This window comes from Hesperophylax consimilis, chromosome 15 (genome assembly GCF_061612785.1).
Source record: "Hesperophylax consimilis isolate HC1 chromosome 15, BYU_Hcon_1.0, whole genome shotgun sequence".
NCBI classification, from domain to species: domain Eukaryota; kingdom Metazoa; phylum Arthropoda; class Insecta; order Trichoptera; family Limnephilidae; genus Hesperophylax; species Hesperophylax consimilis.
This window is the reverse complement of record NC_142850.1, coordinates 16,671,071-16,698,703: the sequence shown is the minus strand read 5'-3', so window position 1 is coordinate 16,698,703 and position 27,633 is coordinate 16,671,071. Positions and strand designations below refer to the sequence as shown.

The 27,633-nt window shown below is 34.3% G+C and overlaps 1 protein-coding gene across 8 annotated transcripts in view; it reads right to left on the bottom strand.

Moving 5' to 3' along the window:
- pyd (zonula occludens-like protein polychaetoid) overlaps positions 1 to 27,633 on the bottom strand; it is a 251,726-nt gene that overhangs the window by 64,977 nt on the left and 159,116 nt on the right. The window contains exon 1 of one of the 8 annotated variants that reach the window (XM_089640264.1): positions 10,312 to 10,931. The exons of the other annotated variants lie outside the window; for them this stretch is intronic. Coding sequence (XP_089496390.1) covers positions 10,312 to 10,347 — 36 coding nt within the window. The 5' untranslated portion in view covers positions 10,348 to 10,931. Of the gene's footprint in view, positions 1 to 10,311; positions 10,932 to 27,633 lie in introns of those variants that run through there. 8 annotated transcript variants of the gene reach the window in all.

Genomic DNA, 27,633 nt, shown 5'->3' with positions numbered 1-27,633 from the left:
GTTCTTCTGACTTCTTTTTTTATTTTTTATTTGAGACACAAACAGGACATTTAAAGTACATTCTTGTGGTTAGTATAAAATAAATATACATACAAATATAAATGTCCCTAGACTCTAGACTAATGTGTCTGCAGCAATCACATTTGCACATTCACTAACACAACAATATCAGTATTTTTTTATACAAAGCTTAAAATTACAAGACAATAATTTTAAAACCATTGTATGGCAGTATTTGTAAAGTGAAGAGTAAAAATAAAATGTAATTTTTTAAGCATCAAGATAGAAGGCTTTAGAAGATGTTATAATAGACGGAATGTTGAATGGTGGGGGGGGGGGGCAATTATTCTAGATGAGGCTTTTTATATAAATACCGCACAAGAGTCCCAACTGTCCAGAGGAGGTGAGACTATGGCATAAAATTGGGGTATGTTGTGAGGATGAAGGTAGTGTGGAGGGAAAGGAGATGGGAAAGAGGAATCTCCGGCTATTCACACCTGTTCACCAATTACGGTTAAAGTCATTTCAAGTAATGTTTCAATTCTGAATGGTGGTTTTACACAAGGGCGATACTGAGAGAATCTTCCACTCTGCAACGTGGCGCAAGTATACTATATATTATTTTTAATTGATAAATTGTGAAATAACAGATTCTTTAAATAAAATTTACTTGAACATGCCGGGATTTGGACCCGCGACCTTCGGATTGCTAGTCGAGAGCCTTACCCACCGACCACGGGGCCGAGGATTGATAGAAAGGAGAATATTTATTTAGATAAGGAAATGAACGATTCAAATGACAGCATCTGTAAGTGAACAGTAAAAAATAGTATTTTTTAAAAGCCTATTGTTGACCTCCCGCCCCTAGCTGCCTTCAATGCCCTCTAGATCTGGGAATTGGGAACCACTGTAATCGAGAGATGACGAAGTGGAAACGGGGCGTGGAGGGAGGGGAAGGAGGGTCTCACACTTGTAAAAGCATCGGTATAGTAATATAGGCAGTCGGGTAGTATAGGGCAGGTGTGAGCCTCCAAGGTCTCTATTGGATTTGAATATACTCGCGATGGAACTGATCTGACTGAGGTCAACGTAACGTCTGCAAAGCGTATGATATTTGAACCGAGCCTTTATCGAGGGTAATAATGTACCTATTTGAAAGAATGCGACATGACGATGACTAAGATCCTAGGAATGCATCGCGGCAGGTCAAAATCTTTACGGAGAATTTTGTGAATCACTTACTACGATATAAGTTCGGTTTCTTGGGAAATTTGAATCATGAATTTAGAACAAATTTACAAGATTATTTAAAAAAATAGTGGGTAGGTACTTACATAATATGATAATGTACTCCTACATTAGGAATTTATTGGATGTTTTACATATTTTAAGTAAGTACTGCTACATACAAATACCCGGGCACAGCATTTTATGGAATGAAATACAATTTTGATAGTTATAGGACGATATGGACTCTGAAGGCAGACAAAGGAGGAAATAACTAACGAAATACTTTTTGCGTTTGTCCTGATAATACAGAGTGACGAAATGCGAAAATATTTAAATAAAAATTATGAACACGTCGCCATATCACATTCGTGTTTTACTGATAGTTTATTAGGAAATCTGTCAATTCATTCGTTAACCCCTTCAGTAATCATTTAAAAATTAAAAATGGAAAAAAAACACCTTTTTTTTATCAATGAATTTTATTTACTCAAAATATATATCCTCATATAAAAACCATTGCATAAACCCAAAATGGGACTGAATATTGATGTTGTGGAGCATAGTGTGAAAAAATAATTAAAAAAATTCTTTAGTATGAATTCTGAATTCTGGCACATAATAGCCGCCCGAGTATACTCGGGCGTGGTCCTTAAGAGGTTAAAAGCCTGCAGTCCCTTTTATAACCGGAATTTTATATCAGTAAGTTTTCTACGTGTAGTCGTATAAAACTTATGGTAACCATTGAGGTAAAACGTCACATAATAAATAGACATAGTATAGACATAGACTAATCACACACTATATGAATCTTCCACTATTATAGTATTCCACAGCTCAAGTTCGATTCTATCATAAGATTGTAACGATTAAACATCACAAATTAAAACATTAATGAGATATATTATAGACATAGACAAACCACACACTTACTTTCACATATTTTGGTTCCTTGGAACGGGCAATTTGCCTAGTTAGGAACCAATAATTTCGACCTGATAAGGTACAATAATCTATAATCACTAAAAATATTTTAATTATATCTTGTATCATATTGTACTGTGTGTAAATCTAAAGGAATAAATAAATAAAAACATTTATATACCAGGTGGTAACACGTGTTTCTAGGAATTCAAACAAAAGACAGTTGAATTATATTAGCAAAACGATTGGCATTGTACCTACCTATGTATTTATTGCCGGAGCTGATTCTGAATACTGATTTTTTTTAAATGGCATTTAGTATGTAGTAGGGAATTTCATCCAAAATGTTTACAAGTTTTTATCATTTGTATACACCCGTCCCATTACCTTTACGCTTTATTTATAAGTTTCCACCAATACCAGATTATTAGAAAAAAAAACAGTGAAGAGATTCTGGAACTAACTACCATAATAGATACTCCTCATTTCACAGAATACTAATGGAGGATAATAATGTGGATTCTTCAGAGGACGTTTTCAATTTATTACTTAATAAATACAGAAGATATACATCTGAAGCACTTCAGTTATATATTTAAATAATAAAAAAAATATATAATTTTATAAACTGTTCCTCTATAAAAACCCGTAAAAGGGCGTTAAAACGTAAATAAACGTGGTTAAGGAAAGTAACAAACGGATTCGTTACTACAAATGTTAAACTTGAGTTTTTCAATGTTGTTCAAAAATTTTTGTAAAAACTGCATATTTTCAAAAAATATATTATGCAAGCTATTTAAAGCACAACAAAATTGATCTTACATAACTAAAAACAAATACGAAATCAGGCTTTAATTGAATGTAGAAATGGGACATGGTGAAAACGGTAAAAACTCACTACCCTTTGATCTAAATAATTAATTTAAAATATCTGCACCTTCGACAGTCGCATTTAACTCACTTAAGACAGATTGTTTTAGAAAATTTTAACAAATCATCAAATTTAAAAGTTTTTTTTTTTTTTAAGTTCTGTGAAAGTCCTATTGAAGTTCTGTTTTTTATATCAACATGGGACAGTTGCTTCACTAATAATAGAACTTTCACGATCCTTGAAAATTAACTGTGAAATTTGATGAATGGTTCAAATTCTCTGAAACAACCCGTCCCAAATAAATTAAATTAATAAATTTGCATGTTGGAAATAAATAACTTTCCAATACTCTACAATACGTAACTGTGAAAAAACAATTAAAATCGTGGGACAAAAATAATGGTGATGCTCAATGCATAGGTGTATTCGTACCAAGCATACTTCGAAAAATATGACAAGCGAAAATAGAGATTATTATAGATGTAGCCGAAGAAGATGAAGTAAATGCACTCTCAGTAGTCGATATCAAACAAAATGAAGTAAGGAAATTTACGTAAAATTTTTATCTCTTTCGTTTACCAGGTAGATAAAATAGCGTAAGTATATTATTTGTTTTATTGATAACACCTTTCAGTACCTATGCGCAATGTGCAGTGTGTAGGTAACGAGTAAAGTTAGTTGTGTTAAAATGTGTGTTTATTAACAAAAGAGTCTTCATTACAATGATTATAACAATAACATTACTAATGAATCGAATGATATATTTTTTTTTAAACAATTTTCTTCTTGTTTTGTCTTTTGTCCGTTACTGGTTTCAGCTTATTATATCCATCTTCAGACCATTACAGCCATCATTATCATAGTTTAAGGAATAATTGTAATAGTCTGAAGATGACTATACCTGAAAACGGTAACGGTCAAAATATAAAATAAGTGGAAATTGTTAATATGTTTATCATTACAATGGAATTCCACTGAGAATTATCGGTATCAAAAATAGAAATATTAATAACATTACTAAAATAAATATTATGTAATTTGACATTCATTGCACATACTAACGATACAATTTTCAAATTAATTTCAAGCTTTCAAATTGTATGAAAACCCTTAATATTTAATCAGTGTTAGAAGTTAAGAGGAGTGAAATTCAATAAGTTTGTCTGCTTTATAAAGTAGGTAGGTACCTGGTACACCATAACAATGCAGAATGGGTTCTGCGCTTGTGCAGATTACTTAGGATCTTAAATTGTAAGCAAAAAATTACAAATGAAAACATTAATTATGTTTATTTGATGAATTAATTGTATTTGTCTGAGAGGAGAAATATAGCTAATTGATAGTCCTGCCATCGTCGCCACTATAAAATTTCATTATTTATTTATTGGATGATTTTTATAGCGCCGCTTTTGCGAAATATCACCTCAGGGGCGCTGTACAGTTAATGCAGATATTACAAAAAAAAATATAAGTATAAATATTACAAATTGAAATTAAGTTAAATAAAATGAAGTACAGAAACAGGTGACACGGAGATGGAGAATCTGCTGCAAGAATCCTATGTGGTGAGGAAACTGGACCAGCTGCTGCAGCGAGAGAGTCCACCGCGTCCACCAATGTTCCAACTTCCGACCAGGAATTATCCAAGACAAAATAATGAAACATTTTGAACTTCGGGTTAAACCGGGTAGTAACTAGTAACTACCAGTTAGTTATAGTGTTCATTAAAATGAAGAGTTTCCTGTGCAACAGGAACAGGTATTACAAGATGAACATCGCTATCGCATTATGCAATACCTATAATTTCCATCATGTCCACTGACCACAGTGTCCAATGTCTACACTGTCCAATGTCAACTCCACGAAGGCTAGAAATACAGGCTTGTAAACTGAAATAATGTCGACAATGTCAATAGTGTAGGCTTTTGAAAAGTTGCCTCATTTTGTGTGGTACCGCACAAAATCCCAAAACTGACCGGAGACGGTAGAACTACGGCTTCCCCAATTGGTGGAATGTTAAGAATGAGGGATGGGGAGAAGAAATGACTATTCTAGCTACTAAATAGTCAAGTTATTTCAAGCAACGTAAGTATTTTGCTTTGGGTGAAAAAACATCACCTGCTTTATATATTTATAATCTTGACAAATCTGTTCCACTTTTAAAAATGGGTTAAAAATAATAATTTGAAAATATGCTAAGTATATCATAGGTAGGAACCTACTTACTTTATCGCTTGTTTGAATTCTTCACACAATAAGTTCCAATTTTGAAAATGAAACTTAAATTTAAAAACAAATTTAAGTTCATTGGACCAAATTTCACACAGGACTTAACGCACATTTAACCAAATTAGTATTTTTGATTTGAAAGACGTAGGTATATTTTAATTTACTTTATTAGAACCTAGGGGTTCAGAAATGAAAGAAATTAATTTGAAAAATGCATAACATACAATAATACGATACGTAAGATGTATTCATAATGTTCAAAGTAAGCACAGTATGTTGAAAAGATTGCCACAAAATAATAATTAGTTGTTTTACTTGGTGATCGAAATAATCGTGTGTGGGGCGTTTTGGACAATCTGACGGTAAAATGCATTCGATAAATTTGCTAAATATACCAATGTATTTGATAAAATCGTGATAATATTAATACATAGATGATACACGAAAACTGGCTTGAATGTAAAACAGACCACAGCAGTTTTGTCAATTCAAACAGCACTCCCTTTGTACTGCCATAAATCAAAATACGGATATTTTGAGAGAAGTATTACTTTTTTTGGTAAGGGATTTTGAAAGAACGCTGTGTAAAGATGTTGCATCTCTAAAATACATAAACTTTCTTTCAAGTATTTTTTTTTAAATTTATTTAGATAATCGAACTGCAATGTAATATTTTGAGTCCTAAATTCCTAAACGTTATGCTACGTATACATACGCGAGCCGAACGGCCGAACTGTCCCTCAACTTATGGCAAAGGAATTAAGCAACCGTTAATGGTGCGAAAGGCCGCTTGCAGTTACTTTTGTTCTTTCCCGTAATTCGTGGCTTGGTTCGCGTTTCGGTTCGCAAATGTATACGTACCATTAGATAATATGTACGAGTAATAATAATTTTGATTGCTGTTTTTGTTTCCATATTTACATTCTGAGGAAACCTTCAATGTCCGCAGTGTGATATAATTGCTTCGGGAGTGCATTGCGGGAGTGCATTTATAAATTAAAAAGGAAGATAGATCCTGGGAATTTTTGGTTCGTTTTTTTTCTATTTACCACAAAACACAAGTTTATTTCTAAAAGTAAAGATCGAATGGAATCTTCAACAAAGGTATATGATTTTGATAAAAGCGATGAAAAGCGTATAAAAATTCTCGGGAAAGGAATCTAGAAAAACCAGTAACCGATATATAGGAAAAGGAATGTAGAAAATTTAATAGAAAGAAGTTACATTATTTCTCTAGAGTGAGATTCTACCACACTTCTCTGAACTAAACTTGCTTTTCCAATGTTCATAATTTGCGTTTCTGGCAACATTCTTCCATCACCTATTTAAAAATTAAAAAAATAATATATCTCACGTAAATAACAAAAGCACCACATCCACATGTGCAAAAATTTTGAGGTAAAAATGCAGAAATATTCACCAACTTTGTGCACAGCATCCTTGAGGTGATTTTTCACAAAAACAGCTTAATTATCCAAGTATTATTACTATTAAAAATATTCCGTATAGGTACTATTGTCTAATTTCACCGTTATTGTAAAATTGTGTTTTATTACAATTACAAGAAACTTAATACATTTTTCATACTAAATGTAATTTTTCTTTTTTTTTAAACTTCTAAATTTTTTACAGATAAGATAACAGAAAAAACAGTATTTTGTAGAGATAAGATAACAGAAAAAACAGTATTTTGTAGATGTTTGATTTTTGACGTAGGTATATTTGAAAAATTGTCAAAATCTTCAGACATCTCAAGCGAATGATAATCTGAAATAAGAGGATCATTCAACAAATATTTACAGAAACACAGATGTTCTCATTACAAAGCGTAAAAAAATAACCTCATTGATAAATTAAACTAGCGAGAATTAACTAATTTAAAAAGGCAGAAAGGAAGGACAACCAAACAACTCATGGCATAGCTCGACTCAAGTATCTTATTCACTTGATCATGCCATGTCATCCTCAGGCGTCCCCGACTTCTTCTTCCATTCACATTTGCATCAAATATTATCCGTTCACTCTACATACATGCCCAAGCCATCTGAGCGTCCCTTTCTTAATCTTTATTAATCTTTATTATAATCTTTATTACGCTTCCATCAATCAGTCATGCATTCTTTACGGATCTCCACATTTATCACTCGATCATACATGGTTTTACCACGCATACACCTCAGGGATCTCATTTCAAAACAGTGAGCTGTGTAATTTATCAACTAAAAACGCAAGCCTGATGTGATGATTGCTCGCTTTAGATGCGGAGCAATGATCATCAAGTAATTTTCTCTTTTTGATGGGTAGGTAGTAATAAATAAATAAAAGGTTTTTTTTTCAAAAGAAATGCCGGAAGGCTCATGAAGGAGGAAGCGCAATATGCAATGCCATGAAAGTCAAACAACCAGACACTACGAGTTTTGGCCATGAGAATTTACATAATCAACAATCACACAAATTCAAGTTTCAAAGTTAACTACAGATTAGAAAAGAATTCTTTCTTATGCAATAAGCCGCTTGCAAGATGTTTTTTGCCAGGAAGAAATTACTAAAGCAATATTTTTAATCCTATTTTCTGAGCCGCAGCAGTTTTTTTACTATAACATGTTCAATACCTCCGACATTGAAGCATTGTTTATAAACATTTAAACATGAAGACTAGGTGAAGCTCACGGCGTTTCCTGGGTATTATAGAGATATAGTTAATCGAAATCTAATGTAGATAGACATATACTGTCTCGGAAAAAAACTGTAGATTTGTATACAAATTAAATCCACGCCGTCCGCCACAGACACCCTTCTTTATACAAATATACTAGTGGTTCCGGGCAGTCGTTGTCCTGCCACAGACCGCCTTCTATGTAGGGAAGTTAAAATGTTGTATGTATTTTTTTAATGACCAATCTAAAAAGTTATTGACAACAGCACTAACTAGCGGGTCCAAAACTATCCTATATTTCAAGCTGGAACCAACCATAAAATTTCATTACAATCGGTCGGGCGGTTTCGGATATTAGCCTGTACGAACTGTGACATGTGATTTTTTTAATATATTATAGATAGATTGAAGAACAACGTAAATTTAAAAAAAAAACAAATGTCTAATCAGTCAGTGGTCAAGTACGTCGAGTTATATTCGTTACATTGTATAGCTATTTTTCAAGTGATTACAACCATCGGTTCCATGGCAATACATCACACTTTTGAAAAGTGATATAAAGTCATTAAAAGTGGTGAAAAAGGCCAATATACCTAACCTATTTAACCTTGTTTATCCTTTTCAAGAATGTGTTGAAGTGTGTATAATTGCCACTGTCCTGGTTACCTAACTATCATAGAGTGCATGATTGTAGAAATAATTTAAAAAAATGATTAAATTAATGTTTCCAAAATAAAGTACGGTAGCTAAAAACCTCAAAATAATTTATTATGTGCAACAATAATGAAATCTTACTTTTCATAATAACATGGTGACGTCACGAGTTAAAAATACGCATTTATTTTAAGAAAGCATATACAATATATGCATATGTAATAGTAAAAATTATTCAGGCCACAGATTTCCATAAAATTTCAAAGTTGATTTTAAAGTTCTGTGAAGTTTATAATCAAGTTCTAATCTAATTTAAGTTTCGTGAAGAAACTGGCCAGTAATGATATAAAAATAGAACTTTAATTGAAACTTCACATAACTTAAAAATCAACTTTTAAATTTGATGAATTATTTAAATTCCATGAAACAACCCATCCTTAGGACGGGTATATAATTTCTGTTGTGATGATGATCGACTACTCGTCGCTCTAGTTAGTCGCTTTTATCCAACGGACCATAACGTAAATCGGGAGAAATAGTGCTTCAAAGTTTTTTTTTACGAAAAACGCATATACAATGAAATTATATGCGTTATATATATTATTATTTTTAAGTAAAATTCGTTCCAAATGTTTAAAATTACGCAGAAAACACGTTTTTAATTTGGATGTTGGACAAAGTGTTGTATAAACACGCTCGGAATGTTGTTTAATTTTGGTCAAGATAAATTTTGTCTTGAAAACACATTAAAAATATTATTATTATAATGTATCGTATAAATAAATGCTTTCTGAGAAAAACTGCATACTCAACTCAATTTCGCCAAAATTTGTCTGTTGGACATAAACGAACTAGAGCGACGTACTGTGTGTAAAATGGAGTGACGATGTTCGCGCCAAAAACTTTTACGTTGTACCTTCTACCTGGCGAGCTTATTATGCGGTGCGGAAATTCCACAAAGATCGGTGCAGAGAGGAAATGGAAGCGGAGAGGGGCACAGATCAGAGAGGGGGACAGAACCTCCGATCGCTGCGATCCGATACTTTTACTTTTATCTTAAACCTGTTTCACTCCTCTCGGGGAGCGGGCGACACCAACAGGCTACAGCAAAAGGCGCAGGCAACCACCAACCAACACAACAGCCTGCATCCATTCAAAATAACAAACCTCACCAACAATCAGTCATCATCATCAAAAGTGTTGAGATTTAGATATTCCGAACACAATAAAACTTATTCATAAAGATTACGTTACAAAGGTAGTGTCGGTATGAAGCAACTCGCATATATTAATTTTTCAAATTATTTTTGGCGAAGAACCACACATTATTATCGATGGCGATGACTACAATACAATATTTGTATTGTCGGTGGTGTGTGATTTACATAAATTCCTATCAGACAAGGCATGCGTTGTGAAATAATATAATGTTGTTTATATTTTGTTGTATCTGAATGCTGCGTATTGGGCAACACAAGAACTTGCATAGTTGTGTCGTGATTCATTGCGGCAGGCCAATTATGTTAGCTGGTTGCTTACCCTTGATAAGATAGAATGTTGTGCTTTTCGCGCAAAAATTGCTACATTACCGACAGTTACAAAAAACGGTTGTTGTTTATGGCTGGTATTTCAATTTTAATAGTTTTTACAGAATGGAAAATCACCCTTGGATTATCAATGAAGGGTTTACAAATACGAGGTTGATAGTTCAAACAAACGAAAGAGAAGTTAATAGTTAAAGTAAGCTCACCTGATTAGCCACAATCGAGGCTAGAGCAGCTGCCATGCCAAACAGATCAGCGCATATTCAAAATCCAAGATTGCACAAAGGTTTCACCACAGGATCTATTCTATATCCGCCAGACGGCCACAGTAACAAAGCACTCCACTGACGTGACCACAGAGTCCTGGCAAATCTCGACTAGAGCCAAAAGAGATCTGACAGACTTCAGACTATATACTGCAGACTGCAGAAAGGTTCAAACTACAGACTGACAGCGAGCGGCTACTGCTGTCTTGTGATAACAGCCACACGATTCGGAGAACGAAGAACGAAATCACAAAGAAAACAGAAGACACCACACACAATACTGACGTAGACCGGTACACGTACGGGGTAAACAGAAAACAGAACTCAGAACTCGGCTTCGGGCAGTCGGTTCGGCGATTGCGACTTGTGACGACACGCGAATTAATTCGCTCGGAGGACCACCGACACTGACCAGAGGTGGAGTAAAGGAAGAGTCGTTCCTAGTTCCTACATCTCGCGCGGCAGGCAGTCAGCACTGTCGGCAGTCAGTAGCAGCTAACAGTAGCCAGTCCAACCAAAGGACGCTATAAACTCTGCGGAGATTTGTCGCTCTTGCCGCGCTGAGGACTGAGGACTGGGGACGGAGAAAAAGTAACATCGATACCAATACCAAGCAGTGGTAAACCATCGGCGGCATACCAGACACGGCACTGGCGGCGTCTCGCTCTGGCGGGTCGGGCACCCCAACGGCCAGAGGGAGAAGGCCACAGGGCGGCGGGCCGCTCCAAGCGGGAAGGTAATCTTACAGGTTACATACTCCCACCAAGACATTGGCGCGGACTGGTCAATGGGCCAAATATCTAACTGCTAACTTTACTAGTACCTCGGGCGAGATTCGGAAGCTGTATTCGGTAGTCCAATTCACGATAACCGCGATTTCAGAGAACGCTCGCATTACTTACTAGGTAGAGTGAATACTTCTCAAATAAGTAACCAAAAAAAAACATCATTATTATAATAATATAACATAATTTGATACTTTCAAATTGTTAATGTTTAAAAAAAAACAGGACGAAAGCATTTAATTCCCACACCTACACTTTAAAATATGAAAAAAGGCTATGTGAATTTTAAGCGAATTACACTCACATTTACACGTTTGTTTGTGTTAGTTAGTGCAGATTAAATAAAGTGTCTACATAATAAATCAAGTGATAAAATATAAGTTATATAATTTTTTTTTTGAATAACTCAATGAGTACAACCTCAAATTGTAATTATTAATTATTCAGAGTACGATACAGTTAAATATTACCGAAGGAGATAGTCCCATTAGCTCAGTTGGTAGAACGGTGCCCCGGTAAGGCAAAGGTGCTGGATTCAAGTCCTAGATGTGACCTATCTTTTTATGATTTATCTGTTTCAAATTTACGTTTAGGAATCGCTAATATTGTCTTCAATAATTAAATATAACATAATATTGTTATACGATGCGTTGTTAGCGAGTAGTTAGAATAATAAAATTAAAATAGAAATAAATAATAATTATTTTCAGCAGTCGGTAATAATTCTGAACAATCTGACGCCTCTGCATAGGTAAATGATGATTGGACTATTTGTATAGCGCCGTTTTCGTGAGAAAATCACCTCAAGGGCACTTACTTAATAATGTTACCTACGTCACACCCTACATATTATTGCCTATCATTTCGAAAACAATTCATCGGCATCACAAAATAATATTTATTTATAAGTGTTTTAAAATTTCCAATGAACTCCTATGGAATGCCTCCTGGAATGGAACCTTCCCACCGTACGCCGGACACTATTTTATTAATAACTTAAAGCAATATTATTTTTTGAAAACTGAACTGTCTTAAAAAATATATATATAAAAAAATGTATATATGCTTTATGTATTTTCTTCGGGAAAACTACTTACATAATATATTCAGAGAATTTTTTTTCTCTCTTGTATTATAAAAAATTAATTAAAAAGAAATACGAAAATATTCTTGGGTTTTATTATATTTTCCATAAAACGAAGTAAGTGATCTTTACAATAAATAATAAATTTAATGAGACTTTTCTGTAAATAAATATAAAATCGCTTTAAAAATCTTTAAAAGTTTTTTTTTTAAAGAAATACAAACATTCCCGGGATACGAATAACAATATTTGAAAATCTTCTACTACCACCACAGTAAGCGGAAATGTTGCTTGTGTTGTGATGGAGGACTTAGCCAGCCGAGGAATTGAACACACTACGCCTGGGTGGGATCCAAACGCGATGTCAACTCGGCCACCGACCGGACATAAACTGAATATATTTGCACTTGACAAACCAAGAGTCGAGAATAATATTACGTTACATTATTTCCTTGCCAGGCGAATAAAAAAATATTACAGTATGCTGTTACAAAATAAAATAAAATCGGTACTACAATACAGTAACAAACTTCTGTGGATTTCTCGGCACATTAAGGCCCCGTAGTAAGTGTTCAAAGATGGTTTGAAAGGGAGATATGTACATACGAATATTAGAGGAGGCGCGCTTATAATACAAAAAAAAAGAAAATAATTATAATTAAGCGAAAATGGTGAAAATTTAATAAAACACGACTCGTTTGAATAGAGTAAAAATCTTTCGACAAATGCTTTAGTTGCATTTAAAGATACGCTGATTTTTTTCATGCCTATAGCATATTAAATAACAGAACAAAAGGTGTTTAATCATTTTCGGAGCTTACTTTGCAATTGTTTTATATCGAGGGAATTTCAATTAATGTTTCGGCTGAACAAGTGTATAGATATTATCTTAAAAGACTTAGATATTAAATTAAAGAGTTAACGAGAAAGCTGTAAATAAATCGGTAGAAATTAGGTATGAGGGGGCTTAAGGGTTAAATGAAGCTTACAGTCTTGAATTTATACCGAGGATTGTGTCTCAATGTTGTGAAGTTCAAATGTCAGTGTACATTAAGTTGGTAATATATTATCATAGTAGGTTTAAAAAATAAATTTAAAATTTAATTTTATAACTAAATAAAATATGCTAAGGTATGTTTTAAAATCGATGGTGTATTTTTAACGGAAAATACATTATATTAATATGTCGCTAAAAGTCGTGTAGGTAATTATTTGCTTTGCTCAGCTTCCTCGATTCTACGACTATTTATTACAATTTATTGATTGTAATATAAGTCCGGCCTCAGTACGGTCCTGTCAACTGGACATCATGTTGGTTGAACCCTCACGAGGATTATTCCTCTACCTGCTGCCACATGCCACCCCCACCCCTCACCTTCCACACCCCCTCACCAAGCAAGGCACTGCGATCCTGATTATCCCCAGTGCCGATTTACCGAACACAATAAAATGGCATTCTCAAGGCGGGGAAACTTCAACTAATAAAAATATAAGCATAGTGGGTACACGCCATAATACCTACCTACATGTCCAACAAATTGTAATACTTCAGGCATGAAATGAGATTAATAAATTTGTGCTTTAAATAAGTTTAACCGAAGATTATCTTCTGATTAAGGTTGAATAACTACAAAGCTATTTAAAGTAGTACTTGCCTAATTGAACTAACTAACTAACTAACCATCACGCCGTTTCTTGGCAGGGGTAGGCAGAGAGGACGGACCGCCAAACCACTCGGTCTTGGCACACACTCCTTGCCTCATTCACATTCATACATTGTCTCATACATACTCTTCTATTGTTCTGACTCTTGACATGGCCCGACTCAAGTATCTGATTCATTTGGTCGTGCCATGTCTTCCTCGGGCGTCCCCGACTTCTGCTACCATTCACATTTGCATCGTATATTCTCCTTACACTCCTTTTTTCGCTCATTCGCTCTACATGCCCAAACCATATAAGCGTCCCTTTCTTGATCTTACTCATTACGCTTACATTAGACTTGCACTCTTTGCGTATCTCCACATTCCTCACACGATCATACGTGGTTTTACCACACATACGCCTTAGGGCCCGTTCCCACTTCCGTTTTCAAATCGGAGGAGGGTCCCGTTTTAAAAACGGACGGCCAATGGCCCTGTTCACACTACCGTTTTAAAAACGGATCCGTTTTAAAAACGGACCATACTCTACGAAAAAAAATAATTGTCGATTCAACAAAAACATGTTATTTGCTCATTATTCAGTAATGGTGCGCAATGGACGACGATGAAGCTCTTGTTGTCATGTGGTACTTATTAAATAGAAGGAAAAAAGTGAAAAGAAAATTTTGGGTACACCCAATCATAGCCGAATGATTTTCTGTAGGAATTTTCCAAGTGTTAATTGGTGAGTTGAGAAGTGATGAACTAAAGTTCTTTAATTATTTTAGAATAATAATGATTGGATTATTTATATAGCGCCGTTTTCACCATGAAAAATCACCTCAAGGGCGCTTAATGGCTTAAGAGAATGTCTATCACTTCCTTTTACCATCTACTGGAATGAGTTTCAGAGAGCTTAACATATCAAAATACAAAATTGAGAAAGTGAATTTGTCCTGAAGAAAGGCTATCGATATTTTAAAGTAAGAAAACAATAAACACTCAAATATTTTTTTATTATGTGTTTATTTAACTAATACGCTCTTCCGTGCATCTCATTAAAGCTTTAAAATTTAAAAAAAGTAAACTTAAAAAAATTAAAATTAAAATTTTGATGTACAAAAGTTGTGTACACCAAGTGTTTTGTTTTTATTTAGTTAAAGATAAAATATTACCATACTCTTTCTTCGACCAGTGGTATTATATTTTCGGGATTTATTTCCTTATCCATTATTGTAGTTTTGATTTATTTACTTAACAAAATAACCAAATACAAGCACGCAGCGTGCCTGCTTCCTTGCGACAGGGAGCGGGCGGGGAGGGGTCGGGGTTTGGCGGGGACTCTGCCGGAACGACTGGACGACAAGTGTGAACAGCTCCATACAACACTATGAGCGAGCGTGTTCCGACACGATTTGATTTGCCCTTAGGGCCCGTTCCCACTTCCGTTTTAAAATCGGGGGCGGGTCCCGTTTTAAAATCGGATGCCCTAGTGGCTGTAGTGGATGTATGGAGCTGTTCACACTTGTCCGACACGATTTGAAAACGGATCCGACATTTTTTGTCGGATGGCTCGCCTACGCAGCGCGTCCGTTTTCAGATCGTGTCGGCACACGCTCGCTCATAGTGTTGTATGGAGCTGTTCACACTTGTCGTCCAGTCGTTCCGGCAGAGTCCCCGCCAAACCCCGACCCCTCCCCGCCCGCTCCCTGTCGCAAGGAAGCAGGCACGCTGCGTGCTTGTATTTGGTTATTTTGTTAAGTAAATAAATCAAAACTACAATAATGGATAAGGAAATAAATCCCGAAAATTTAATACCACTGGTCGAAGAAAGAGTATGGTAATATTTTATCTTTAACTAAATAAAAACAAAACACTTGGTGTACACAACTTTTGTACATCAAAATTTTTATTTTATTTTATTTAAGTTTACTTTTTTTTAAATTTTAAAGCTTTAATGAGATGCACGGAAGAGTGTATTAGTTAAATAAACACATAATAAAAAATATTTGAGTGTTTATTGTTTTCTTACTTTAAAATATCGATAGCCTTTCTTCAGGACAAATGCACTTTCTCAATTTTGTATTTTGATATGTTAAGCTCTCTGAAACTCATTCCAGTAGATGGTTAAAGGAAGTGATAGACATTCTCTTAAGCCGTTAAGCGCCCTTGAGGTGATTTTTCATGGTGAAAACGGCGCTATATAAATAATCCATTCATTATTATTCTAAAATAATTAAAGAACTTTAGTTCATCACTTCTTAACTCACCAATTAACACTTGGAAAATTCCTACAGAAAATCATTCGGCTATGATTGGGTGTACTCAAAATTTTCTTTTCACTTTTTTCCTTCTATTTAATAAGTACCACATGACAACAAGAGCTTCATCGTCGTCCATTGCGCACCATTACTGAATAATGAGCAAATAACATGTTTTTGTTGAATCGACAATTATTTTTTTTCGTAGAGTATGGTCCGTTTTTAAAACGGTAGTGTGAACAGGGCCATTGGCCGTCCGTTTTTAAAACGGGACCCGCCTCCGATTTGAAAACGGAAGTGGGAACGGGCCCTTAGGGACCTCATTTCAACAGCATTCAATCTACTTTCATCCTTTCTTTGCCAGTTCCATGCCTCACTTCCATACATCAGGGTAGGTACCAGCACTCCATTGTGGACTGCTAACTTCGCTTCTTTGGACAATTTTTTGTTAGCGCCGACTGCGTTCAGTCCAAAAAATATGAAGGGCGGTTACATTTGGAGAAAATCCCACGTGAGAGAATGTCCCACTACTTTTACCATTATATACTATAAGGTGTTTCAAGCTCATACAGCGAAACTAAAAATTCTAATAAAGCATTTCGCACAAATCGATTGATTTAAAAAAAAATATATATATAGTGTGTATTTGGATGTACCTACATTTATTGATTATTCGAAAAAAGTTAGTTAAAATCTTTATAATTAGGGATTCCTACCTATAGTACTTATAAATTTAATACTCTTTACACTCTCCTTTTTTTGAGAAAGTAAACACGGTTAGACAAGGACGTAACCCTATTTTGCAAGGTAGTAAGTACCTACATAACAGTATCTGACCGTGGCATGCAATCCATAAAGGTTGAAAAGCTGCGCCTACCTTTAGATAAACAAAGAACCACAAAAATATTTTTAAAATCGACAAGTTTCTAAGAAGTAGGAAATAACAATAACTTTTGACCACTGGTATCTGACCCTTTGTTGGTACGTTCTTGAGTACAACAGCTCGGCTGTTGAATGATTTTCGGCCCTTTTCCTCCCTCCTATAAAATGGATCTCTTCAAGACTCTTCCTTTCCTCAAAAAACCATCCACAGAGTTGTCTTATGCCCTGAGGGAAATTATTTTTCTCAAGGCCTCTTGTGAGGAGATGATATATATATATTTTTTAAATCTAGCGTGATTCATCGATGAATGTTGGTGCAATCTAAACCGCATTTGAATATTAAATTTGAAATCTAGCCACATGATTAGGATATTAAGGTAACTTTATAGAACCTTTTCGAGGAGATCTACTCAGATTTCACACATATTTATATAATCTGTAGTTAAAAGAATACGAGAAGAAGTAAGTAAAAAATCGAGCATTTGGGCAGAATAAAGAAACAGGTGACGAATGAAATCTAAAGTTTTAAATGTTTTCGTTGGTACTCGTATGTAAACTTAATTATTCTACACATCGACGATCAAATACAATCAAGTACAGTTATTTATTTCGTCAAAAAAATTCTTGTCGCGTGACCTCCAAACCGAGACGAAGGCACCCTAGGCACTTACCACGGGACTGTCGCGCGTATCGAGGACATAATAATGTACCTACCTTCATTATTTTCTATACTTACAAAGACACATTTTAAACAATTTATTGCTGTTACTATCTCTCAAACGCCCACCGATGGTATCGAATTAAATTTATGATAACTATTAATAATTATCTACATTTGGTTGCTCGAACACAAAAACTATCAATAAATACATGTATACAAAACGACGCACATAATTATGTATCAAAATGACACACACCACACACACAGGTAAATATGGTAGTGTATATTATCTCCATATATAGTTAGTAGATTATTGTAGAAGTGTATATATTATGCGAGTATCTAATACACCTTGAGGTGATTTTGCACAAAAACGGCGCTATATAAATCATCCAAATATTATTATTATTAACTGAAAATAAAAATACAAAAGGGTCGATGTTTAAACTTAAATAACTTTGAAAAGTTTAGATCAGGTTTTGAAAATGATTTAGGGTAATCTTTAAACACTAACATTTTACTCTTTTAATAAAATTGAAACAAAGAAAAATGGGGTAACAATCGATGTCACGTGTCGCCCCAACATTTCTGCATTTCTATGTAATCCAAAATTCCTAAATAAATGCTAACTCTTTCAAAGAAAAGTGATCTTTATTCCAAACGAATGCCACACGAAACTCACTTACGGTTTTGATTTCGTTTATTTGTGGACTTTTACAAAAGCCCTTTGTGAGCAAAACATTGCCATCACATTGTCTCGTCACAATGGCTTCCATTATAAGTGGGGAGTACATACGTATATAAATATATAATTATTATTCTAGGTTCTATCGGTACATTTCCACGACCATGGTTAGTTGATTCGTTTGAATAGTTGGTAACCTACAAAATAAACCATCCCAGACATCAAAGTATCATCTATTATCTAAAAATGTTCAATAGGAATAAAATCACTATTAACATACTTCAGCCAATGAAACAAATGGCAGAAAATACATTTGTATGGATGGTTCGATTCTCATTTTTAGATCAACGTAATTGACGAAGACTTACCGCCTAGAACAATTGATCAAACGCAAAATGTTCAAAGATTGTCAATCAACATGCCACTACTGACAGGTAACATCCAAAAATTAATCTGGCGTGAATGGTTTGATAAACCTTTTAAATTAAATCTATGTATCTGGTGAAAATCCCCAGAAAACAACGTTTCATATAATGCACAACGTCAATTATTGTCAATCACTTGAGCCTTCATAAATTATTAATTTTAATTTTGTGACTTAATTAATTGAATCCACCAAAATATTTACGGCAAAAATTTTGTAAAAACTTATTATAAACATGCATTATTTGGCAAAATTTTATGCGCATTGTTGTAGTGAATGGTCACACAGGGTAATGAAAGTACGATAATATTTATCAGTATTTTCATACACCATACCTTTAAAAAAATAACAACTCTGTCTTTCCAGTGTCCAAGTAATTTAACAGAATAATGGTATTTATTCAGATCTGTTACTGTAAATGCAGTTTAAAATATCGTGGAAACGTAAAGAAAAAAACATTTTCTGGCTATTTTATTACCATTTTTATGTAAAATAGTTGGACAGGCAGGCAATGTAGATATAATTTCAGAGTGGTAAGGCAAGCGAGTAGAAGATTATATTCTATGTACTAAGTAGAATAATATGACGACCTTTATGCGTCGCGACATTCCGAACTGACAGGAGGTGTAAGTATAAAGAGCTACACCAGCTATTCACTTGTCACTGGAGACAAACCGGGAGGAATGCCGCGGCAATCAATCATAATGCATTGGAATGACGGTGACTCGTCCAAGGGGTGTGATAGGTGAAGGTGATACTCACTACAGGAGAGATAGTACAAAGGGGAGGTAGTACATAGTAGTCGAAGGAAATTAGCCCCGAGAGAGAGATATGAATAATACTGAATAATCTTCACATCGTTACAAAGAGCATGGAATCACTATTCATCCGATGTTGTACAATATTTTATAGGATTCCGATAGCCTACGTGAAGTGTTTTTTTAGTAGATAACCACATATATTTTCAAACATATTAATTTCGGTAGTCGTGTGTCCTGCGTAGCTCTGGTTCAATGAACTATGGAACTTGAATTTGATTTGAATTGTGTGAATTTGGAAACATAGAAGAGAGAGAACACATAATAATAATCTCTCCTCGACCAGTTTCCCAAAGGCACATCTGTGCTGAATCAACTGACTCCAGATGTCATCGACTGGCTAAATAACAAGAGCAACCCACTCGGACCTCAGAACCAACCCTTCAACACATACATGAATAACAAATTAACGCTAAAACACAACACAAAACTGGGAAGCTTGGACAGGACACGTAGCAAGAACGACGATCATACGAGTATAAGAGGAAGGAGTGTTGGGGAGACATAAGTATAGATTGAGACCAATTGTGTGTGGAGACCAATTCAGCAACCTTAAGCATATATAAGGAGCTGAAAGGAAACAGCAAGAGACAGGCAGGGGAGAAAGTGTTTCCTGGAGGCGGCCAAGACTCGCTGATGATGTTTTTAAATAGAATATCTGTAAAGCACCCATAAACAGTTTCACAGAATCTCTTATTGGGGGAGAAGTAAGGAATACTAACAATGGCGACACCGTCTTTTGTCGCTTCATTGACTCGAGCTTTTCAGTGTCAATGTAACAGGGTCCGGAGACAATCAATGTCAACGGTCAATGTGCTTACGTCATTGACGATGTGCATTGAAGTGCATTGTCAATACTTTCGCCCCAGTTGCTTTGCAAGTGTCTGCGGAAACCTAAAGTGTGCGAATACAGTGATAATCTTTGGATTTTTATACCACTCACGATATAACGCAATAAGTAAATAAATTTCATTCCTCGACGAAACTGGATTCCAAAGGGGTCTATAGATAGACTGATTGAGCGTACGATTGTCAATCGCACAGCGTAAACGATAAAACTGCTGCGTCAATGGCGCATGTATGTCCATGGCGTATTTGAGCTCGATCAAAATACAAATCATTCCTCTAGTCAATGGGATATCAATAGCAATGGTCAATCGCATAATTGACGTATTTGACTAACTATTGACAATTGATATTAATTACTTTAACAGGGTTTCACCGATAAATGTGATTTCACCGATATATTCTTATTTGTTTTCTTCTACTCTCAACATGTGCTCAATTTTGTCAGACAAATATGAAAATAAACCATAATTTTAGAAAAAATGATATGTTTTATAATATAAAGTATGAATTACCCTGTGCCGGGGTCGGGAAGCGTGCTTGTGGTGAGAGGGCGGGCGGCCGCTACTCGGAGACCTGTGCCGCCCATCCCCGCTCCTGTTGGACTTGCGACTAGTCATGGATCGCCGGGTTAACCATCGGTTCAATAATCCCCACTTAGTCAGTAGTCACGAACAACTAAACAATTACGAGGCGGTTACGACACACAGTATCCCACTTAGAACTGACTTTAAAAACTTGACTATTTTTCTGGAAACTGAAATCACGTTTTTTGTAATCTGTGTCTTTTTGACAAATTAACACAAAAAGTGGCGGAACTTTTCGCATTACTACTACACGGTTGATTGACTCGTTTATCCAATACTATATTCTGGAAATCCTAAGTTAGCATAATGATTTACAAAGACAATTCGTGAAGTCGTAAATACCCAATAATTAGGTTCGGCTGAAGCAAAAGTAGGCAAAAAATGATTTTAAAATGTGGAAATTTGTGTTCATAGTTCCTGGGAAGATTTATCTCAATGAATTATTTTGTCACGTATTTATTATCCACGCAATTTGTTGCATTTGCATACTAAGCGGATCGTGAGAATAACTTGGTACAGTGTTAAACGTAGGACAATCAAAATACGAGAATATTATGGATTTACAGCTAATTACACTTATAACTTGTTTGTTACAGCTATCTGTTATGTAAGAATGAATACAATTGAAAACAAGTACAGGGAGAAGACGGATTATTACCACGTTTATTTTATATTTTGAAGTTGTTTTATAGCCCTTGATTGAGGATAGTTTTCACAAAAATGGTAATATATAAATTAGCAAAATGACAATTATTATTCCTTCTCACGATTTCATTCTTAAGTTCAATCTGAAAGAGAAGTTGTACTGACGTTAATAAATTTTAATTTTTCGTAAAAAAAAATTTTTATTTACGGACTGTCAAATATTGCATCTAAAGATAAATATTAAATTATACAGCCAGATAACTGTTAAGATATTTAGATATATCATTTTATATTATTTGTACTGACTTTCTATCACGCTGTAGCTAGTCTCAGACAATCAGTCAGACAATGCAATTGAATAAGTTAATAATCACTCAAGATTTAGAAGTGCCCATTGTTCGACAAATTGCCCAAAAATTCCTCAAAATGATTGAAGACCTTTCACAAACTCAAGTAAAACGACCACATCACGAAAAATACTAACAGACGAAATTAAGTTTTACTAAATCAAAATTTATGTTTTACACTGTTTTATGTAAAAGTTGGGAAATCTAATCACATTGTGCGTGCGATGGAGTTCAAACGCTAACTGTTTTAACAATGACAGACGATCCAATACTGATTCGAGTCTTGCTGGGATCTAGCATCAGAAACTGATAGTCAGTAGTTAGATGGGCAGTTTGTTCAGAGTGCGAACCTTCGCGCTCCGATAGGAAGCGAAGCGGTCGCGATAGAAGAGCGGAAATGGACGAAGCACTTTTTGTTGTCATCGCCTTTGCACTTTATTAGGTAGGTACTGCTGCTGGCTGCGTAGGTACTGACAAAGAGCGTCACATTTTGCGGGCTGTCACGCCTCATCTGTTTTATGACAGTTGATAATATTTTATAACATTGAAAATAAACGCATGTTACCCGAATTCATTCCTGCGGTGCAACAAATAATAGATGTTTTAGCAAGTATGTAATTTTTATCACTGGAATATTTTCATAAAATATGAATACGTTAAAAAGCGATGAAGTTTTAAAGTTTATTTTTCTGATTTTTTATTTTAATTTTAATATTTTAATTGATGATGATTGGTGTAAAAATTGATCTAAAACCGCATATTCAGGTTCTAACTGGCTACAACGTCATTATGACATAGAAAACGCCAAAGGCTGGTACGACGGTTGTCACAAACGTCGCCTGGCGTGACGTCAACGCCGCCGAATTGATGAATAATAACGAACATGTCGTTTTGTCGGCAAATCGAAAATGGCACATTATTAGTCGCTTTAAAAATAAAATCAAAATACATTCAATATCTTAATTTTTTTAAGGAATAAAAAAAACTTATTAATTGCTTATTTTTTATAAGAATCAACAAACCGGTACATTTTAAATTAAAGTAAGAATATTTATAACACCTGGGTTAGCGAAAACAAAATATTATTTAATGAAAAGAAAATGAACGATTCAAGATAATTTGACATTTCAAGTAGACGAAATTACATTTCATCCTACATTTCATGCAGTAAAAATTATTATTACAAAAATTAGGTATATGTTAAAAAAAATCGTTTAATTTGTTATTTGTATAATTGAATTAAATATCTAAAAAAAGTATCAGGCAAAACACAACATACGTAAAATATTATTAGAATTCGATCAATTCTACTGTCCACTGGCAATTCATATTTCAGACGTATTGGTTATGAAAAACCTAACAGTAATGCATATTGCCTCGTTCAGAATGGGAGTAAAAAGATTCGACGTCGAGCGTTTTTGACATTTGTAAGTCGTTTACGTTATTATTTTCAGGGAACATGTCGCAAACATTATTCAAACAAACGAAATTCTAGAGTGCAAAGAAGATCTTAATTCTAATATATCGTCGCTGCGCTTGCAAAATCCGCTATGTAAAAAAATGTTATTTTTCAGGAGAAGGAAAAAACTGATTAATTCAACAATGGATCGCATTTTTTAACATCAAAATATACAGAAAATTAGATATTTACGCCGGATTTTGTATAAATGATAATTTACAATTAAATATTTAGTTCTTTGGCGGTTATATTTAATTTTGTGAATAAATGACACATAGCTGATTTTATATGGGTCTTTAAATCCGCTTTGTGTTAGAGGTAGCATATAGCGGATTTTGATGTACGTACATTTCAGACATGACGGATTTTGAATTCAGTTAGAAATGATAGTGATTCTTAAATTGCGTATAATTTAAATGTATTAACGTATGCGCAAAGCATTTATAACAAACCAATAACCTATTTCTAACGAATCTTTATCTTTCCCAGCTGAAAGTTTACTTTTAAATAAGTAATTATCGAGTGAAGGTGAACTAAAAATATTTTGAGTAAGATAGAAAAACAAGTTTATTACACATTAAATTTTATTTATTGAAAAAAAAAAACAAGTACCTAAGTTATCAACAAAATCAGTATTTGAGATTATTACATTTTATTTATCAAAAGAAGAAAAACAAGAAGATAATCATTAGTATTACACCTATTACAAACCAAACAATATTCAGCAATAATGCAATCATGATAAATACAACTTTCAACAAAACAAATAACTTCTCAGTTATGTAAATAAACAAACTGCTGGTCTAATAACTATTGAGATCTTTAAAATTTTATAAAAAAAACAGAAGGTACGTAAGTAATCTACCAAATCACTATTCGAGATTATTACATTTTATTTATTGAAAGAATAAAATCAAGTAGATTGTAATATTTGGCTAATTTATATAGCGCCGTTTTCGTGAGAAATCACCTCAAGGGCGCTGAACAGCTGAGTAGTAACTAGTATTATATCTATTACGTATTATTCAACATTAAAACAATCATAATAATTACAACATTTTAACAAAACAAATAACATATGAGTTATGTAAATAAACAATGATAACTCCTGCTGGTCTTATAACTATTGAGATCTTAAATTTTTTTATAAAAAATAGAAGGCACATAATGTAATCTACCAAACCACTATTCGAGATTATTACAATTTATTTATTAAAAGAATAAAATCAAGTAGATAGTTATTATACCTATTACAAATCAAACATTATTGAACAATAATACAATCATAATAATTAAAACTTTTAAACAAAATAAATAACTTCTCAGTTATGTAAATAAACAATGAGAACGCCTGCTAGTAAACTAAACATTCATCTAATAACTATTGAGATCTTTAAAATGTTATAAAAATAGAAGGTACGATAGTAATCAACAAAATCAATATTTAAGATTATCATAAAATGAATGATAATCTCGATGCATATATAACTTTAAGGATTGTAATTGCTCAAACTTAGACTTATCAATTTTTTTTTGTTCTGTGTACAATGGTTGTGGTGTTGTGTATAAATCTTGCCTTCTCCTTTGAGGCAGAAGTGTCCAGTTATCAATGTGTCGGAGTTTGTACATAACCTCACCGTGCTTGTAGAGCAGCCCTCTGATCTGGGTAACTGTAGGATCTCCAACCTTTTTGCCTGGACGAATAGTGCAGTAATTACTGGAGAGTGTATCGTAAGCCTTAAAAAAATTGTAATCGAGATACTTAATAAAGTAAGGTTTGGATGGTCTAGCTTTCCTCATTCGGTCCACATAATCCATTGGGGAGTATAATGGAGGAGTACAAAGCTTTTCCAATGTTGAGTGGACGCTATCCACCTCCATCATTGTGTGTCCTTTTTCTAATATGAGTTGCTCTATTTCTACATTCATATGTTTCGATATATCTGCCAGAGCACTGCTGAGGAATTTATTTTTATTTTGGTGAGCACAGCCGTCCGATATCAAAGTAATTTTTTTGAATCCCTTTCTCATTTCTCCCTCTATAAAATCTATAATACAAGAAACAAACTCATTTGCTGAAACACCTCCATCGCCTTCATGCCAAACGTACAAAAAAACATCTTTCGTATTGTTTTTATAAATGGTTAAGTCGTGTAACTGAAGTTTTTGCTTATAATATTGAGAGGAAACTAAAAGTTTCGGACAAAGCTGTGTGCTTTGAAGGTCCATTGTTACTACTAAATGTTGATCAGAGCAGGATGCAATAGCCAACTTCTTTGCATCTCTTGCTTCATTTTTCTTTTTAATGTGAATTTGATATTCTTCTTCATTTAGATTTCCTTGATTGTAGGATACGCATGTGTCGCATTGATCCTTGCGTGGTTTAAATATAGATATTTTATTACTTTCTAAAATTTCACAGAATTTCTTTCTTTGGACGCTAGTTATGCCGTTTTCTGAACACCACGACATGTAAATTTTATGCATTTCGGATTTGGATTTAAAACCATCCTCCACGTATGTTCTCGAACTAGTCGAGCGGCAATAATGACTCAAAACTTTAGGCAATAGGTCCAACCATTTTTTAACGGAATCTGACTTCAAAGACTGAGGAACTCTGGTCTTTCGTTTCGTAGTTGCTTGATTCTCATCATCGTTATCAATCTGTGTTGATGATATCCATTGAGCAAAAGTATCTTTTGTAATACATAATGTGGCGTTAAAAAACTCTCTGCAAACTCTAACTTTTTCACCATTAAGCTTGGGTAAGGAGCAGTCGACCCCAATGTTGCGCTTCCAAGCACTTCTACCTTCTAATTGCTGTCGCCGTTGTCGCCTCTTGAGTACTTTTCGGATATTTACAAGTCCGAAAATATAGGCTTTCTTAGCTTCCCATGTTGACAAGCTCCAGAAATAGTTAAACACGTCTAGGCGAGCTTGTTCATTAACCAATCCGCATAAAAAAGATCTATTGGATAAATTCAAGCCATGATGATTGCATGGTGTTTCTTTTATTTTTCTTTGAGCCCTTTTAACGTAAACTGTACGTCCACTTACACTTTTAATACCGCTGTATTTTTTCCCCAGGACTCGTCAATTTTTATTCAACTTTCGTTTATCATTTATGTCCGGTACATTAGTTAACAGATCGTCTTCAGAATTAGAGTTAGCATCAAAGCATTCGAATTGTCCCGTTTCGTGATTCAAAATAAACCTATGATTATTTGTGCCCAGTTGATCCTCATCATATTTCTCGTTAGAATTTGAAAGTGTAACTCGTTCAAACAGACCCGTTTCAGGGTTGAGTGTGCTCTCAGCATCATTACTCATGGTCAAGATTTCAACTGGGGATACATTCCCCACGTCTTTCTCCAAAACTGTTTCAGAAATGTCCAAATTATGTGAGAAGTTCGGGTCCATATTTTCTTTATCGTAGAAATCAGTAAAATCAGAACTATTTATGGCTAGTGGAATTGGTATATCATTTATGAAGTCCATATCAATTATTTGTTGTTGTGTTTCAACAGGTTGGGTGTTACTAATTATGCTATCATTTGTGACGTCCATATCAATTATTATTGGTTTTTGCTTTCAACAGGTTGGATGTTACTAATACTTGCTTGGTTTTCTTTGAGTTCAACATGGTGATGATTGTTTAGAACCATATTCACCAATCGTTGAGCTCTAGAGTTACTAATACTTCCTTGATTGTCTTTGACTTCAGCTGGACGATGATTGTTCAGAACCATGTTAACCAATCGTCGAGCTCTAGAGGATCTCATCTTCGGTGTGGGCGGGTATTACCTGTTATAATGAAAATAAATTAGTTAATTAGGTATTATACACAAGTCAAAAATGTGTACATTTTTGGTGCGACTTATATCACCATGATTAGAGCTAATAGGCAAACATTTACTTGGCAAACGGAGTCTTAAAGTATACCGATTTTCGTGCAGTATTATTTAATTATATTTTTAATAAAGTAATTATTTGAATTCTACTCAAGCCTAACGATAGGCAAATCTTCAACATATCCAAAACATATTCTGTAGTTTTCATTATGTAAAACCATTTGCAGTAAAGATTAATAAGATTAATAAAGAAAATACTGATTTCACATTAAGCTTGCCTTCCT